Below are 19,792 nucleotides of genomic sequence, written 5' to 3'. Positions count from 1 at the left end.
ACTAAAATATTATTTATCAAAAAAAAAAAAAATCACTCAGATTTTATTAATTTATTACTATATTTTTAATGGCTAATAAATTCTCAATATATTCTTTTTTATAAGTACATAATATATTAGTATTAATACTAAATAATGTATATTAGTTATAATTTACATTTTATGGCCTAATACTAATAGCCTAATGCTATATTACTATTAGTAATATACTTTAAGTCTATATATAAATTTCTAAATTAGTATATAAATCACTATACTAAATAATTACATATGAAATAATGATATAGTAATACTAATACTAAATTTAATATTAGTATACTAATACTATCACTATAGTCTATCAATAATATAGTTACATTAAATTAAAATCGTTATAACAAATACTAATATATAGTTATTCTAATCACTATAATTAATACTGATATATATATATATACTAATACTAATAGTCTAATGCTAATATATAGTATACTAATAGTTTAATACTAATATTATTATATAGTTATACTAATCATTATAACTAATACTAATATATAGCTATACTTATACTAATTCTATTAGTCTGTAAGTGATATTTGTAGTCTAATATAGGCTATCTAGCTATTACTAATACTAATATTTATACTAATACTAATAATATAGTCTATACCCAATATTACTAATATATAGCTATACTAATAGCCTAATACTTATACTATTATATATATATATATATAGTTTATAGTTTATAGTAATAGTTATAACTCGATAAAAAAAAAAAAAAAAAAAGTTATAACCAAATCAATGAAACGGCGCCGTTTACTGTGTTCACTTCCTCAATGTCTTGATTCTTCATTTCAATTTTCTCGTCTTCGACTCTTCTTCATTCTGCCGTAGCCTCCCTCACTGAGTCACTAGTCCCTCTCTACTTCGTCTCTCACGCAGGCCGCAGCCTGCCACGCACAGACCCCTCTTCTTCACCTCACTCTCGCCGTCGAACCTCCCCTTGCGCTGCGCTGCCCTCTGAGCTTGACGTCTCTCTGTCATCGATTCCTCACGGACCCACGGTAAATTTCTCCATTATTTTTTTTCATTTCACTTATTTAAGTTATTTGAATTTACTTTGAAACCTGATATGAATCATCAGGGTTTTGTTATTGTGTTTGTGTTATTAGGGTTTTGTGATTGTTTAGTGAAATTACTTTGAAATCTGGTAGATGGTATTTGTGTTATTAGGGTTTTTGGGCTTGAATATATATAATTTTTTAAATCTTCTTCAGAGGATAGAGGAGGAAGGGAATAAATATATGGATCAGCAAGATGTGAAGAAATAGACTTAACACGCTTGGCAAAGCCATTAGAAAATACATCGATGTTAATGTTGGTGATCAGGATTGTGAAGCTCATTGAAGACGTGACCTTTCTACATCTTACCGATCATTCATTGCATATTATGTGTAGTATTAAGCCTACTCATGACTCCCTATAAAAAAATTAAAATATATAAAAGACTATCTATCTATGGTCATGTATTGATCAAACATCTTCTTGTACTACAAGATGGAGAGTTCCAACATTAATGTCGTGAACGTTGTTTACTGATCTGAATGCTTCTGAAGCAGTGAAGCAGCATCACATGCTTGCACTCTGTAGCTAATGATAAGCCTATATAATTGATAATATATTGATATGTGGTATTGATAATATATTGATCTAAATGCCATATAATATTAAGTGGATTGAGAAGAACAATAGAAAAATGAAAATTTAGAGAAAAGACAACCTTTTAGGACAGCACTCTGTAGCTAATGATAAGCCTATATAATTGGCACATGTTTGCTTCCAAATTGGAGTGTTTAGGTGTCTGCATTTGTTTCTATTTAAGGTATGAAGTGCATGCATGGTCGAAAAACAAACTCATTGTAAGAATTATAGGTTTTTGATTAAAACTAACATGATTTTCGTCCTTGGTTATGAGCCATTGGCTGGTTGAGGAGCTAGTAATGAATAAGATTTTCGTCCCTGGTTATCATGTGCTGAATTTTCAGTGAAATTGTTGAATGTTGAATGCTTTTCATGAAATGCATATAAGATTTGTTTTTGTTTTTTGTTACATTTCATGAAATACCAGCTCATTGCCATGACCGACTCCCAGGCCAAAAGCCAAAACCCCCCTGCCTCCCTTCTCTCTAATTTAATTTTCCAAATTTGCATTTTATTAAAACCGGAAAACCGGACTGGAACCTATAAAACCGGACGTACTAGTTTAGGAGGTAACCAGAGCGTAATCCGTTTTTGAAAATCCAAAACCGGTACATGCCGGTTCGGTCTCAAATTTTGTCCAAAACCGGATCGGGCCGGACCGGTTAAATCCCTAATAATAATCAGTGTATTATTGTTGGGAATCTGAGATTACCTTTTAAGGACTAAAATGCCCTCTGCCCTATTACTACCACCGCCATTCTCCACAACACTGAGCACACGCCACAGCACCTTCCGTCGTCGCCGCTCTCATCTCTGCACGGGACTCTGAGTACTCTCTCTCTCTCGCTCTCGCTCACCCTGTTTATATCTTCTGTTCTTTATTCTTTTTGGTTGCCTGCCCTTCCCAGCTCGTGATACTTGTATAAAATTATAAATTCCTAACCAATTATAACCTAAAAATACGTCGTGGCTATTTATGATGCCCCTTCTTTCAAGAATTAATGTGTTATACCCTAATTCTGATTATTTTTTTCTTTCTTTGTATATTTTGTAATAGGTGTGAATCTGGTGTTGACGGTCGAAGTTAATTGCTAGTGAGAATGGTTGAGTTTCTTTTTGAAGATATTTTTAGGGTTGAGCGTCTTAACCCAGATGGTAAAAAGTTTGATAAAGGTATATATCTCTTTCTAGATATGCTCATTGTTATTTCACTACATACTTTCAGTTTAATGTTCTCGCTCTCTCTCTCTGTGTTCTTCAATTTTGATTATAGTTTATGGCTTTGTCATCTTGGGATTTTGAGATTATCTGGTATCTAATCACCAATCTTGAGTTTGAAAATAAGATTAAAGTCCATACAATGGTAAAAGAAAGAAAAAATTGTGCCATTGAATGCAGCCATTATAAGAAAAGTATTGCCTCTGTTCAGAAAATCTGCTTCTAATGCTCATAGTATGTGAAAGAGTGTAGTGATGTCTCTCGATATGCTATTCCATAATTATCTTAAAAGCGAGTATTTCTACATTAGCGAAGCTGTCTGGGTCATTTTTCTGCCTCTAAAACAATTGCGAAGATTCTAGCCTCTTTTGCTCATGTTATTAGTTGTCCTGAAATCTTTTTTTTAGCTGTATAACAAATGTAGCCATAACTTTGCACTGGTATCTGTTTCTCTTAAGAGAGTTTTGTTTACGTAGAACTAAATTATGAACTTAAAGAATATGGGGGTTCAGGAACTTGTGAATTTCAAGTGGAACTGCAGGCCTATGGCTGCACTATGCATTGTGATATGCAGTACTATAACCTAATTGAAATTCAAATTAATCATCCTGCTGGAAATACAATTCTGTGTTGAAAACATGACTAAATTATGAATGAAAATTTGCATGTAAGGGTTTTGGTTATCATCTCTCTCCATATTAATAATGGAGTTGAACTGAGTTTTTTCAACTGGCTATGTCTTTAAATGCAGTTGCGGTATGAAGATATTGTGTTTCTATTAAGAGCTTTAGAACTAAGTTTCACTTAACTGTTACCACCTTAGAGTTTGCGAAATATGAAGTAGTTTCCTTTCTGCTCACTCGTAAGATTTTGTAGATCCTTTTGTGTGTTGATCCATTAGCCTTTGCATGTTAGGGTCCTACATTGCAGTAAAGTTCACTTTGGCACTTTCTTAATAGTTTCTTGCAGGCTAGTTTATGCTATACTCTACATGAGATAGGAATATACTGTTTTTAGTCAAGCTGAGTGGACTCATTGCGATCAGAAGACTGTTTGGACTTTTTCAAGATATACATGTGTTGTTGGCATTTTACATTCACAATTTCATCTATGTATTTCTGTAGTTATCCGGATTGAAGCAAAAAGTGAGAAGTTCGACATGTTCATGCACCTAGATGTGATGGTTACAAAGGAGTTTATACTGAAGGAAGGTGATAAGTTTGCGATGGTACTAGCTCCAACACTAAATCTGGATGGAACACCTGATACTGGCTATTATACTCCGGTAATAATATTCCTCGTGTAGCCTCAAAAGTTTGGATTATGATGAAGTTACAACATTAATTATAGATCAGATATCTGTTTATGTTTATTGCCCACATGAAGAGTTAGTTCTAAATTTAATTGGAGCTCATTTTTTTGAATTATTAGCTTCAAACCTGGGCCTTTTGAGTATGACTCTTAATTATGGCGTGATGACCTCTGTAATTTCTATATAGATGCTATAGGTGAGGTGTGCATTTTTTAGTTTCTTCAATTTCATGTAGTTTCCACGGTAATGAGCCATTATAAATCGTACTTCCTGTGTACAAGGGCTATGCCTATTTCATTCATATATATAATATCTATCTTTTACTGATTAAAAAATAAAAAATTGTACTTCTATCTTACACTGATAATAGGGCAATATCCACAATCTTTTGTTGCATCCTCTCCCAAAATTGATTCTTGGTTGTGTCATTTTCAAATCATCAGGGCCCTAATCCTAATAATGAATGTTAATCTTTTCCCAGGGCAATCGGCAGTCGCTTGCAGACAGATTTGATTATGTAATGTATGGAAAGCTTTATAGAATTGCCGATGGTTCAGGACGTGGAACAAAAGCGTATGTACTACTGTTCTTTTCATGTATGAAGTAATAATCAATCTCTGTGGTGTTTTTTTCCTTGTCTAATCTTTTTAGTATGTTCACTAGACTTCATAGCTCAAGTGAGGGAAGGGATTACATCTGATTTCTGTGGTCCCATATGGATGGTTCAAAACCATGCAGTTCCTCCAACTACTAAGGAAAATGTTGTTTAAAACGAGCCTAACCATAATTCAGCCTGAAGTTTGGTGAGGTCAATTGTAGTCCCTTAGGGCAACCATCATTAGTTGTAGCTTAAGCACCAAAGTTGGAACCCACCGCCCCCCCGCCTCTTTCTTCTCTTCTCTTTAACTGAAGGTACAGAAGGTGTAGATGAGTTAAATCTTGCAAGAATAAAAATTGTTCCCATTAATTTTGAACTGAGACAAAATTGATCAGTGTTTGGGTGGCTTTGTAGTCATCTATATTTGTAAGCCTTTACATGGTTTCGGATATTGCATTCAGGGAGATGAACGTTTCATTTGGTGGGCTTCTGATGATGCTGAAGGGAGATCCATCTCATTGCAACAAGTTTGAACTTGATCAGAGGCTATATATCCTCATGAGGAAGGTGTAAAGTTAAGCTATTTGATCAAAGTGTTACTTACTTTATCTCTCTGTTATGGAAGCTCTCTACTTTCCAAGCTCCTAATCGGCTATGTTAATATGCGATGCCATGACAGATTCTCAGTTTATAATTGGCAATGCTAAACTTATGGTAAAATGAACAGTTTTGTACCTGTACATGTCTACATGTGGTGCAAATGAACTGGAGGCTTGGCCTCCAGTGGCTAATGTGAATGGCTTGAGAAATATGCAGTTCCATTCCACCGATGGGCATTTTATTTAGATATTTTTCCATTAAGGTTGAGGCAAGGATGCCAATTGGAATGGGATTAGTTCACTATGCATTTTGCCCAAAACAGAAATTTGTGCTTTCAAACGCCAAATTTGTTGATTCCAGCCCATTTTCAAGAACGCGAGAATGTGAAGCTGCTCAAGAAACTCCGAAAACAGAAAAGCTTAAAAAAGAAGATGGTAAGATGTGGGGCCGTTATCTCTTTACATTTGGAGAAACTAGTCAAATAGATAGATCATGTCAACTACTGCCCAGGGGCCTCTCTTCGAAGCAATTGAGACCCTTGCTCCCACTTCTACTTCTGCAACACAAATCATATAACACTTTTATCTTAGATTCTTTAAAGTATAATTCTAGAAAATGATTCTTTCAAGTCTAGACGTGCAAGCTCGGCGCAAATTGCAAATCCTCTAATAAAAATTGAGATCCATTAAAAAAAGATAAATGATTTGTACAAGTTATAAATAAATAAATTTTACATAAGTCTTTATAAAAAAATAAATCTTATTTAAAAAAGTATTAAAACAATTACTTTTTTATCAATAGGATTTATTTTTTATAAAAGATTTGTACGAGACTATCACTTTTTAAGCATGGAATGTAAGTTGACAATTGAACTTTGAAAGCAACTTTGATTGATCAGTGCATGAAATGAAATGCCAGAATGATTGATTCATATATTTTAAAACATTAAACCTATTACTTTTTTTTTTTTTTTTTATGTCAAATCAAATTGCATTAAATTATCCACGAATTAATCCAGGTTTTGCATGAAGATTAGCGAAACAATCGTAACTCTACTCCCCCAAAAATGTAAAAAAGAATAATGAATATCCAAATTTTTTCAACTGGGAAAAGCTGGGTCTCATTTGTTTCTCAATTATTTTCAATAATAAAAAGGAAAGCACCAAAAAAAAATGTGTCGTGCTATACCCACTCGAGAATGGGTTTCAATAAGATCATTTGGTTTTTTTTTTTTTTTTTTAAATTATTCATTTTCTTATACTCTTACACATTTTAAAAAAATTCACAATATTATTAAAAAATACATTTTTAATCACTAAGTTAAAAAAAAAAAAATATCGGAGCCCATCCTCGAGACAACTAACATTTCCCAAATAAAATTTCTCCAATTATTTCTTAAAACTCTTTCATTTCAGTCTATTTGAATTATTTTATACTTAAAAAATGTAAATCACAAAAAAAAAAAAAAAAAATACAGATTTCTCTATTTCAAGAATTAAATTGATTTCGGAATTCAAAATTTCACACTAATTACTCCAACTTTGCAACGACCCGGATCCGGCCCGTTAAATTCGAGTTTAGGAAGCACCGAAAACAGCTAAAAAAGTTTCTCAAAACCATACACTGACTGGAGAAAGGCGATCCCGATATCTTCTTCGTCTGCTCTATCTCCTTTTTTATTGGAACCATTTTGTTTTTTCGCAACAAATTGGACTGATTTCAACAGTAAAATGGCCACAAAACCGCAGATGTTTACAGGATTAACCCTGGCCTCTACGCCTGCTTCTTCGTTCCAGCCCTCTTCTTCAAGCTCTCACAGTCTATGCATGGTCAGGAAGCCCCTGACGACGTCATTTTTCGGTCGTGGAGGTATGTGCCTTTTTGCTACTTTTGCTCCGTGATTTGTGAGTATGGCTTAGATTTTCTTAGTTTCAACGTTTTCTGGGTTCTGATCTGGGTTTCGATTTACACTCTGTTTGGTTGCTTAGGAGAGAAAGAAGAAAATCTATTACCATTTTACTCATACAATCCAAATTAGTGCACTACACTTGGTAAAATATCTTGTATGTTTTGACGGTAGGCGCATGTCGTATGCTTGTTGTAATATGAGTTCACTGTTGATATGTAATTTTACGATTAGCAGATGATTATGAAATTAGATTAAAGAAAGTAACTGTCTAGAAATAGAATTAAATAAGTATCTAGGTGGGAAGAGCATGCTTATTGATGTGGAATTTATTCTAATGAGACAATACGGACTAACTCCAAAAAAATTGAGGCAATAATGCAAAACTATAAGCCAGTAATGAACTTTCTCACCCCGTTCCGTTATCATTTTGGAGCAATCAAAGTAAAAAATATGAGATTCCATAACTTTTCTTGGATTATAAGATTGTACTGAAATAAGCTTGATGTGCATTTGTTAACACCATTTGATTCAAACACAAATTTATCTGGCAAACTGATTTTTTGGAAAAAAGTTCAACTTGGTTGCTGCGCATCATCTCCTATGTATATTTGTCTCTCAAACTAGTACACAAACATAAGATGTTCCTCAAACAAAAAGTACTTATGGGTCATGCATACAAAGAGATGACCACATTTGAGGTGTCTGCTGTTTCAAATAAGTTGGGTTTTCTTTTATTGACTGCATTTTACTAAGGATTTTCATTGATAAAATAAAAGCATTTGAAGTAACCTGCATATTTAATTAGTGTGTGTGTTTCTACGTTACAACTTAACGATGCAGCCAAAAGAAAAAAATGTGGCATATCTTGTTCTTTTTATGTGTTCGAAGTTTCTAATTGGAATGGAATTTACCATGGTGGTTAGTATGCTGGAGTTCTATTCTTCAAATAACCTTATTACGCATATCATGAGTTTGGCACACTGACATTACTCAATTACGAAAGCAAAATTACTTAATTTTAATACTTTGAAAATTTAAAACTAATTTTTTACTTATTAAAGAAAAAACCGTGGTTGAAGTCCCTCACAGAATTGTAAAGTCTCTCTCACTCTCACACTTGTATGCAAGTTGTATTCGCATATAAAACCCTGACTGGGGAAATATTTATTTGCTTGCAGTAAAAGTTGCTGGCATAAGAATCGCTGCTTCCAAACAATCCCATAGTAGACAAAGGGGAGGTTCTCTTGCTGCTGGTATGAACCTTTTTGACCGGTTCGCTAGGGTTGTCAAGGTGTGATTTAAGGACTCATTCACATGCATTCATGTAAAATTAATTATTGCCTTTTTATCTCCTGTCTATTAACTGTTATTTGTTAAATGATAGATATAATATGATTTAGCTGTCTCCGAACTGCAGTCATATGCAAATGCGATTATAAGTTCCTTTGAAGACCCAGAGAAAATCTTAGAGCAAACAGTGCTTGAAATGAATGATGACTTGACAAAGATGCGTCAAGCCACAGCACAAGTAAGCATCATTTGTTCTTCCCCTGTTCTTTTCATTTGTTTTATTCCGTCCTTTATTTGATCCGTTTTTGTTCTCCTGTTACCAACAAAGGACAAAACAAATAGATTATTCTACTGCTCTCTATAGGATGGGATTTTTATTATAAGTTAAACGGGCAAAGGGATGCTACACAAGGTGTATACAAGAGGAGCAACCTGGGGGTGGAGGGGCAAGGAAAATAAAACATAAATCTAAATAGGAAGAAAAGTTAAGAATTATTATGCACCAACATCCACGCATATTGCTTTTAACACTCTAGAACTAAGCTCATCTCCCATCTTGTTACAATCTTCAAAGTTGATAAGACTTAGATATCTTGTAATAAATTCTTTTTACTTATTAAAAAAAGATATCTTGTAATAAATTCTTCTTACTTATATATTAAAAAAAAGAAGATATCGTGTAATTCTCCACTCTATTCATTGTTAGTCTGTGGCATTTACTTTTAACCCCCCAAATTCCATGTTTTAAAATTGGCGAAACTTTGTGTTTGTTTGTGAGAAGGTTTTGGCATCTCAAAAGCAGTTGGAAAACAAATACAAGGCTGCACAACTAGCTTCTGAAGATTGGTAACACTTGAATGCGCTATTATCATAATTCCCTAAGTAAAGTGATAATGCATGATGCCTGTGTACCTTATGTTTAATGTAGGTATCGTAAGGCCCAATTTGCCCTTCAGAAAGGAGAAGAGGATCTTGCACGGGAAGCTCTAAAGAGGCGGAAATCTTATGCTGTAAGTATTCATCTGTCTGAAATAGTTTATGCTAGAAGTTCAAATTCGTTGTTATTTTGGATTAATAATGACCAGTCTGACTGAATTTGAAGTTAGATGCTAGAAACTGCATAAAATTGATCCCTTGATCATATTTTTTTTTCTCATTTTTTTCCGTAAATTTACTGCTTTTGAAAAAAAGTGCAGTTTGTTTTTACACACTATGCTTACATAGATTTCCTGCTTATGCAAGCGGTTGCAACTGAAAAGTGGAATTATATAGGGATGTCTTGGTATCTGGGCCATAGTAATGCTACATTCTGAAGGATTTGGCATACATGATGATGATCATGCTTAAATATTTCTGCAGGATAATGCTAATGCTTTGAAAGCTCAACTTGATCAACAGAAAACTGTTGTTGAGAATCTTGTCTCTAATACACGGGTATGTTAATGACTCTTTTCTCATGCATTGGTCATATCCTCATGGGGTTGTTTTGATAGAAAATAATGTTCGAAATACTATTTTCGATTCATAGTACATCACTGGTGTTTTGCTAGTGATAAATGTTGCATTTTAAATAATGCAATAGCATGTAAAGAAACCATGTTTTCGTATGTAAAAGACGTACTTCATAATATAATTGGCTAGGCAGATAGAAAACTCTTTTACTTGGATATTTTTTTTGCTGGTTAGAATGCATTTAATTGGTTGTTAGTTGTCAAAATTGGTATTATTGCTCATAGGTATCATGAGATTTTACTCATAAAAGGGGGGAAGAAACAGCTATCCTGAGAACTATGAAGAACTGACTAGAGAAGCTGTGATTCTTTCGTTACAAATTGTGAGTTACATAGTTGTAATTTGTACTTAATTAAAAACAAGAAGCTGAGCAGAACCAAGGCAATTACTTATTGTAACACCCCGCTTCCCAAAAAGACATTTAGAATTTTCGAGAAGCAAGTGTGCTACTACTAAACTTGAACTTAAAAACTTTTCTTTTTAATAACGCGCCAGATGCGAAAGATTCCATAAATAAAACAAAATTTAATAAATACTTAAAATCCAAAATAGAGTCTACGGAAGCACTTATTAAAGAAAAAAAAATATGGAAGTCTCATGTGCTGATCAGAATAATTTATTTAAACCTTAAACCATAAAAATAATCATAGCATAATCTGTCTAGGCCTCTGCCTCGTCTCTCGGGGTCAAGTCCTGTCCTGTAGTCCCATCCTCAAAAATGTCATCACCTGTGGTGGTTTAAAAAATATAGAAACAAACTAAAATGAGTCGAATACTCAATAAGTAACACATCATACAGTAAATATAATAAACATAAGGTTTCTTAAAAAACGTGCATATTCATAAATACATACATAAATAACATGAACATTAACTTATCTTTCACTTATCATAGGCCGTTACCCACTGTTGACCCCCGTGAGTTAGGGTTAGCGAATCTAAGTAGATTTTGATTCCGCCCGTGGCCGCGGGTTGTGGAATCCATACGTAAGGAAGACATACTGGGTGCACTACCAGCATGCACGACCTGGCAATGCAATATGCTCATAACATAGGTACCGTCTTCATATCATAACATAGGCCGTTACATATCTTATCATAATCATATTTGCATACTTGTCATTTCATAAATTTCAAAGGAAATCGCATACATACTTGTCATATCATATCATAGATTTCAAATGAAATCACATTCTTTCATAAATGTCGTGATACATGTTTCCTCACATAAATTCATGACTTTTCATAAATTATTTTATGCATAACTCTCACAGAAAATCATGACTTTTCATAAATAATTTATGCGTAACTCTCACATAAAATCATGCATGACTTTCCATAACTGCATAAATTATCACATAAGATCATCAATTTTCATAAACCTTCAAATAAAATTATGACTTTCATAAAATACTTTAATGCATAAATCTTCACATAAAATCATGATTTAGGTATGTAAAAAGGGGCTTCCAATGGAGGGCGTACATGCATAATATTTTTATAAAAGACGTGCCGTTTACCGTACATACATGTAAGGGTATGATCATGCTACTTACCTTGCAGCGCTAATCCACTATTTTCGGCATGTAATCAGTCACCTATACAATGAGCGTGTAATTTCCGTAAATATTCCAATTGAACACGTGTTAAAATATTTAACCCTGAAAAGCTAAAATTAACCTATTTTAATTCTTCAATACTTAAAATTCTCCTAATCCCTAAAATACCATCATTTCCCTAAACTCATTGACAGATAAATGATATTCACTTACCCTAAATTTAATTCAATACAAGTCTATCTAAGAAACAAGTCTATCCCACTTAAGTAATATAACTGTTGCTCTAATAAAAATATTATCAAGCCCAAAATGATTTAGAACCCGAATATAGCCTAATAACATACATGTTTATCTTCATGATAATTAAAAAATAACTCAATTCTAATTAAGATCCTAATATGCCTGCTTAGGCTAATTACATTACAAACTAAACTCAAAAGGGCAAAATTGTCATTGTTACAAACTAGAACCTATTATTGGCATTTTGTTTGAAACGTAACCATGCAACTACGTAGACGGACACACAGCAGAGCTTACCGAGAGCTAGGCATGAGGCTTTCGGGCTTGGTGGTGCTGAATGGCGGAGCTGGGTGGTTCCTCGGTGGCTCAAGGCTGGAGAGATAGAGAGAAACAGAAAACTTGAGAGAGAGAGAGAGAGAGAGAAGAAAATCTGAGAGGGATCGGAGAGAACCAGTGGGCACGTCGTGAGCTTACCGAAAGGGAGCGGTGGCTTGGGCTGGCACTTCCTGTGCAATGTGGTGAAGACGTGTAGGGAGTTGGTGCCGTGGGGTGGTTGGGCTGTGGCTCACGGTGGGGAGAAAAAAAAATCCCCTGTTTTCGATGGTGAAAACAGAGCACCCTCTCTAAACGTTTCGGTGGTTGATGCCGTTTATGTGGGCTGCGGAAAGACTCTATTTGCCGTGTGGTGGTTGCTGCGTGTGGGAAAGCTGGTGGTTCTTGGTGTACTGCCGTGTGTGCGGTTGTGTGGTGGTTGGTTGTGTGTTTGGAGGTGGATAAAAAACTAGACTCTCTCGGTGACGGACTTGCGGGTTGAGTGGTTCTATGTGGTGCACGTGAAGGCTTGGCTAAGCGACGGTGGTGGAGGGCAGCGGCGAGGGGCTTGCTGTTTGGGTTGGCGTGGAGGGGATCTGAGTACGACGTGGGGAAGGAGGCGTGGGTTGTTGGGTTTGGTTTCGGCTTGAGGAAGAGGCTGGTTGATCATGCTGGAAATAATGGTACGGACTGGACGTAATAAGCCTCTATATATAGACTAATGAAAACCCTAGTGAAGAAGAAGATGAAACGTACGTGCATGGAAGTGGATTAGATTTCGTGTGTGTTTGAAATTTATAGAATAAAATCCGGTAGCTAGGAGTTTTAATATGAAGATGAAATAAGAATAGTAATAGTGTTTGGACTCTAACACACACGTGCTTGGAGTAAAAAAAAAAATAAATAAAAAAAAAAAAAATAATAATAATAATGAAGCCTTAACTCTAGGTTTTTAAAAAAAATCATTTGATAATTCTCATATGGACTTTAACTTATTTATTGAGCTAAAAAAATTATCCGTAATTTATCCCTAAAAATATAGGATCGGGTCGTTACACTTATGCTTTTCTATTCTATAAAAAACCAGCCGAAAAAATAATTTGATGAGATCAAATTTATTTTTTGTCCAAGGACTGAGAGATATAACTTTGCCATACACTGGCTTTATTTGCATTATTTAGTTATTCTGACTTTGACCATGCTATTCAGTATAATAAGCGTACGTCAAGGAGTTTAATAAAGTTGCATTCTATTTGCGGGGGGGGGGGGGGGAAGAATAGACGAAGAATTCAAGTTTCATTTGGTGAATTAGGCTACGGTTTGTACCCCTATACACGAAGGCGGGTTGGGAAATTTGGAATTTGTTGGTTTTCAACAAGGCTTTATTGGGTAAATGGTTATGGAGATATCACAAAGAGAGGTCTTATCTCTTGTATATCATAGCTTTAGATTTTAATGGCCTGAATTTTCATAATTTTCTTGTTTCTTCTATCTCGACCTAGATAGGTCTTATCTCATGTATATCAGCTTGTGTTCTTGGGCTATGCCTATCTTTATCAATAATATCAGTTACTTATCAAGAAAAAGATATCACGAAGAGAGGGGAGCTTTGTGGAGGGTGATCATAGATTTAAAATATGGTGGATTGTGGGGAAGATGGTGCTCGAATGAGGTGAGTGGACCATATGGGGTGGGGCTTTGGAAACACATAAGAAGAGGCTGGACCAATCTCCATCGATCAACACGGTTTGTAGTTATGGCTCCAAAATTAAATTCTGGAATGAGTTATGGTGTGGAGATCGAATACTCAAGGAAGCCTACCCAATACTATACAGCATTGCACAAAGAAAGGCGGCTACAGTAGCAGAGCTTCTGGATCTCTCTAGCGGCTCTCCCCAATGGAATATTATTTTCTTTAGAGATACCCAAGATCAGGAAATTGACACATTTATAGATTTCTTCATTCTTGTGTACAATTCTAGAGTGACTGGAGGAGCGGATAAGATGACGTGGTCACCATCCAAGAAGCGGAACTTTAGTGTACAGTCGTACTATAAGTCTCTTATGACATTCTACAAGAACATTCCCACGGAAGAACATATGGAAGACTAAGCCTCTCCCCCCACCAAAAAAAAAGCTTCTTTTTTTGTATGGACAGCTTCGTTAGGGAAGATTATGAAATACCGACTCATTGTATTGGATTGGTGTTACATGTGTAAGAAAAGTGGCGAGTATGTGGTTTACCTATTATTGCATTGTGATGTGGCCCAGAGTTTATGGAACGAAGAGTGGGATCCTTTTGGGTAATGACAAGAAGAGTTGTTGACTTTTTGGCCAGCTGGCAAGGCATCTGGGGTAACTCTCAAATTGCAACTACGTGGAAGATGATATTGACCTGCCTATGATGGTGCATATGGATGGAGAGGATTGGTCGGAGTTTTGAGGATTGTGAATGGACATTGGACAAGCTTAGAACTTTTTTTCTTCACACTTATTCTATTGGTCGATTGTGATAGACTTTGATGGCATGAACATACATGATTTTCTTGTATCTTTAGACAGTCATGCCTAGGTGTGACTCTTGTATATGTCCCATGTACTTGGCTTCGCTTATTTTCAATAAAATTCTTATTTACTGATTAAAAAAAAAAATTGTTTGGTGTAGCTTTTGGAGAGTAAGATACAGGAAGCTAGATCAAAGAAAGATACTCTAAAAGCACGTGCTCAGTCCGCAAAGTTTGTCTTCCGCCACCTTAATGCATTGCTATGCCATTTTACCTATATATTGTCTCCTTAATGATGCCAGTAATGGCCACTTTGGTGTTCAGGACTACAAGCAAAGTGAGCGAGATGTTGGGGAATGTCAATACAAGTAATGCCCTTGGAGCTTTTGAAAAGATGGAAGAGAAAGGTGAGGCATTGAGATGGTAGAAATCACGCTCTAATCCACATGATATATATATATATATATGATAAAATAATATAAATCCTGGATTTTCTGCATATCACCCACATCCCTTGCCTCTTCTCCGGGGTGCAGACGACTGCAATATTATATTATACTTACGTTTTATGGCATGTCTCATGTGATGCTCCCTGACACCACGTTATGTATATCTCATACTTAAGGTTACAATGGTTATTCCTTGCTTAATATGTTTCTTTATCACCCAATATGTAACCAGCTCACTTTTTGCATGTTATCTTAATTTTTCTGAAATATTGACTGAATCAATCTTGGTTTATCATATTGATTCTATTTATTTTCCTATTTAAATTTTATTAATTGTTTTTCATCTTGATAGTGCTGGCAATGGAATCCCAAGCAGAAGCTCTTGGTCAATTAACAACTGATGATCTTGATGGAAAGGTAGTCATCATTTCCCTTTCTCTTCACTCCATTCCATACTTTGTCAAATCAAATCATTGATTATCTGAGTGAAGAAACTTGAGAGAAAGTCCTTGAAACTATTGTGAATGGGTTACTTTTTTATGTTCTTTGCGAAATATAATCTGAAGATAAGTCAATGAGTAAAGTTCAGCACCCTATGTGGGTTTTCTTTTGAACTTGTTGGCCTACATAGTCTATTTGCATGATTGTATGTTATAAATTGCGCCTGAAGCTTAAAGTGGCTCCCCGATTTCAAAGCTCAGATGCTGGTCATTTTGGAGCTCAAATGGTGTTCAGTGCAGTTGTTCGATATGTTAGCTTATACAAAATTTCAGTAAATCATTGTGTAGTTGTCCAAGATCTTTGATGTATTATTTTTATTGAACACTGCATTTTGTGCTGTTGAAGTTTGTCACTATGTGACACATCTAACAGACCATGTTTTGGTGTTGTGTCATGGATGCAATACTTTCCATACTTCCCATGCGTTAAGGGAGGTTTGGGAAATGAGTTTGAGATACTTATGACCAATGATCATGCCTTTATACAAGAGTGGAGGTCCAGCGGGCTTGAGGATCTCTTTAACTAGCTAGTATGGAGCAAAGGGCTCACAACTGGTTTTGGTTCATTATAGTATTGAGATATGTATTTCAGTGAGGGGATTATGGATATCATCTAGCTTTGACCAATTTAGAGGTGTCTGGGATGTTGATGGCTTGTTAATAGTCATTTGCAGTGATGTGAGTACCTTGGTGGATACTGGCATATATTTGCAGTTCGTACAAGTACCAGGACTCATCTAGGTTTAATGGTTACAGTGCCATGGTCTTGTCCTGCTTGATGTGCTAAGACCCACCTCAGCCAAGCTCTCTCATGCTCTAAATTATTTGAGTAACCCCTGCGGTTGTTGATTTTGGAGTCTCACCAGTGTACAGTGAGTTGGTTTTATTGAATATCATTCAGATAACATGCACATATACACAAGCTCTCTTAGATGTACTGACATGCAGTTAGCATGCTTTCCAGTTCTTACTGTTGCTTTCATATATAAATATGGATAGGCGAAGGTAGCAGGCTTCTCTTCTCCTAGGCTTCCTGCACATGTTATTTGTGAAGAAAAGGCAGAGACTATTTCTTCACTTGGTAGAGATACCAGATGCTGGTTGGTCTTTTTTTTTTTTGATTGGCACCAGGTGTATGAGAACAGTGTCCTGACTAATCCCAGAAGTGCACAGGCCCTCGGCAAGCAGTTTCCCGCAATTGCACCTCGGGTAGTTCAAGGAGAAAATCCCCTAATTTGATGGCTCCTAGAGATTGTTTGCATTCAAGAGGATTCGAACCTTAGACATACCACCAAGACCAAGGCCTTTACCACTTTCACATGAAAAACAAACATAAGATACAATCCAGTCTACTTTAAATTTGAATAGCTGTCCTGCATAGGTCTGTGCAAGCTTGCACATGCACATGCGCACATACAGTAGTAATATCAAACATGGTCAAGATTTGGAGCAATCTTACAAAGTAAATTGGAAGCTCAAACTGGGAAGATGGCCTTTCGCAGAAGGGCATGAATAAAATGTGTGCTGGCCATCCACTGCACATAGATGGCTCTCTTTTTGTATATATTGTTTGTACTTAGTATGATTGACCCAATTATTCCCCTAGAAAGAAGAGAACTGGGGAAAAACTAGAAGAGGAGGGAGACAGAAAAGAAAGTTAAAGATTGAAAGAGGAAGGAGATAGGCATCTGTGACAAAAATCATGGCTAAAGTTACTCTTACACCCTGAATTACGTTTGGCAGTTGGTATTGATGAATTGGGGAATTGATGTTACTTTTTCCTTTCTAATGGGTTTTATTGTAGAAAAGATATGATTGTTAAAGAGGTTACTAGAGACATATCCCTAAATAGGGCCTGGTGGCATAAAGGAATGTGGTCGACCTAGAGTAACTTGGACTGGGGCATAGTCTCTGGGGTTGAGTCTAACATAATACTACTATGAGGAACTTTGTGTTTTATTCATTTAATGTAACACTGATTTTGATTATAAGGGTATGTAGTCATAAATTTAGCCGTTTGATGTCTCTGTATAGCCTACTGAGCACGTCAGTCAATCATTGAACATTCAGTTAATTGTTTTGATAATGACTACACTGCCAAACGTCTATAAGAAAGAAAAGAAACAAGAAAAAAAGAGAGAGACTACACTGCTAAACGTTCATGCTCTCTGTTTTTCACACAGGGTCATACAGTTTCACCTGCATTCGATTGCCTCTTTCCAAAAGTAATACTTACCATTTTTACACTTATATTTATGTTGCAGTTTGCATTGCTAGAGGGCTCATCAGTTGATGATGATCTAGAAAACCTGAAAAAAGAATTGTCCGGTAGCACAAAGGTATGCGTTATACTTCCAGTTACATGTGAATGCATATGCTTTCAATTATTCAGCGAAGTACCCTGATTTTTAGCATACATGTAATTTTAAACTTAGTTTCTGTTCATTTTTTTGTTAAAATTACTTGTCTTGAAAGTAGATAAATTTTTTACTGGGTTGAAAGCTTCCTATTTTCTACTATTGGCTATTTCTATCCCTTGCCAAGAAACCGGAGGAAGACAGAAGATTCAGCATCTTTTGTTATAAGATACCTGCGTTTTTTTTCCCAATTATCTGCCTTTTCAACAACCGTAGACTTTGACCCCTTTTGTTTCTCTCTTTTCCCTGCAGAAAGGAGAGCTTCCACCTGGAAGAACTGTCACGACAAGCACAAACAAGCCATATCCATTCCGAGATTCTGAAATTGAAAGGGAGCTTAATGAACTGAGGCAAAAGGCAAAGGATTTCTAGACTTTCGAACTGTTCCCGTCTTAAATTTCTTTTTTCAAGCTCAGCATTGGTTTCATTTTGCCTACATTTTGTACAGCTAAAGGCCAAACATATTTACATTCTACAGCTTGAAGACCAAGCTTAAATGTACTATAGTGATGTTATGCAATGAACAAGGCTGCATGCTTCTGTACAATAAAGCACCATTTTTCATGATCTAAATGTAAGGTTTTGAATTACATTATCTGCAGCAACACTCTTGTTTTTGGATTATTGGTACCAGAGAGTCCATTAGATGTACATTTAGGCCCCATTTGGAACTTGTGATCTCATATCAGTCTAATTTTAAATTGAGTTTAATATCAAAACATCCAACTCTCAAATTACTCAACTCATTTAACCTCAAAATCTTTTTACACGTAAGATTAACAATTTTTTTCAACTCAACACCTCTTTATACGTAGGATTTACAACCGTTCTCAATTTTTTATAAATACATTTAAACTTATCTTAACATCCAAACACATCTAAATTACTCATTTTAGGTGGGTCACGTAAAACTCATTCCATCATCTCAACTCATTACCATTCATAAGAATTCAATTCATCTCAATTCAACTCAACTCAATATCAAAATGGGGCATTAGAATGATTTCGAAAATTTCTTTATCCTTCTTGACATGTCATCCATTCAAACAAGGGTACAACTGGCGAAACCGTCTGTCTGCACTTTGTGTTTGGATTACAGGTACCACAACGTTCATTAAATATGCATTTGGAATTACCCTGAATATTCTCAGCTTGATCCTTCTTGATAATGTTATCCACTCAAACAAGGGTACATACAACTTGCGGAAAGGTCGGTGCCTACTTATGCCCGCCGTTGGATTTTCCCTTGCACCGATCGGTGCCTACTCGCGAGTCATCAATACGTGTTGTGAATGTGGTGTCGCAGTGAGGATGGTAGCACGTGGCAGAATGACAGTGAATGAGATCATCTAATTTCGTAGAACTTACCAATATGTTTGAACGTCCAAAAGCCAAAAGCCAAAGGACATAATGCATTTTTATGAATATCAACTACAATCGATCGGGTGGTGCCTGGGACGTTGTTTCCTTCAAACAATTTTTTACTTTTTTTTTTTTTTGCACGAGTAGTCCATTCAAAAGCAAGAACAAGAACAAGTCAATTCAAATTAAATTTCCTAGCTTTGGACTTGTTAATTAATGTGCCACACCAATTCAAATTGATGCATTTTTCGAATCTCGTTTTGTTTTCCTTCTTTTTTTTTTTTTTGGTTTTTTTGTCTTTGATATGTAACATTTTCCGCTATAAAA

At 35.5% G+C, this 19,792-nt stretch overlaps 2 protein-coding genes and 1 long non-coding RNA gene across 3 annotated transcripts; 2 read left to right on the top strand and 1 right to left on the bottom strand.

Annotated features, from left to right (window-relative positions):
- Positions 1-2,709: 2,709 nt before the first annotated feature.
- Positions 2,710-5,656, top strand: LOC121246527 (DNA-directed RNA polymerases II and V subunit 8A-like). The gene is made up of 4 exons (XM_041144705.1): positions 2,710-2,856; positions 4,026-4,186; positions 4,695-4,786; positions 5,273-5,656. Exons 1-4 carry the CDS (start codon positions 2,784-2,786, stop codon positions 5,382-5,384), a joined length of 438 nt encoding a protein of 145 aa, XP_041000639.1. The 5' UTR covers positions 2,710-2,783; the 3' UTR covers positions 5,385-5,656.
- LOC121246529 lies at positions 3,302-10,702 on the bottom strand. Its single transcript, XR_005937126.1, has 3 exons — positions 10,690-10,702; positions 10,595-10,598; positions 3,302-3,436 (listed from the first exon to the last, which is right to left on the bottom strand). It is a non-coding gene; the product is annotated as an uncharacterized LOC121246529 (long non-coding RNA).
- LOC121246526 (membrane-associated 30 kDa protein, chloroplastic-like) lies at positions 7,007-18,673 on the top strand. The gene is made up of 11 exons (XM_041144704.1): positions 7,007-7,280; positions 8,499-8,611; positions 8,738-8,848; positions 9,392-9,456; positions 9,539-9,620; positions 9,970-10,044; positions 14,899-14,969; positions 15,062-15,144; positions 15,539-15,603; positions 17,951-18,025; positions 18,356-18,673. The coding sequence occupies exons 1-11, from the start codon at positions 7,142-7,144 to the stop codon at positions 18,473-18,475; spliced, it is 999 nt and encodes a 332-aa protein (XP_041000638.1). The 5' UTR covers positions 7,007-7,141; the 3' UTR covers positions 18,476-18,673.
- The last annotated feature ends 1,119 nt before the right edge of the window (positions 18,674-19,792 follow it).

This window comes from Juglans microcarpa x Juglans regia, chromosome 1S (genome assembly GCF_004785595.1).
Source record: "Juglans microcarpa x Juglans regia isolate MS1-56 chromosome 1S, Jm3101_v1.0, whole genome shotgun sequence".
NCBI lineage: Eukaryota > Viridiplantae > Streptophyta > Magnoliopsida > Fagales > Juglandaceae > Juglans > Juglans microcarpa x Juglans regia.
The sequence above is the reverse complement of the archived record's forward strand: the minus strand, read 5'-3'. Positions and strand labels throughout refer to the sequence as shown.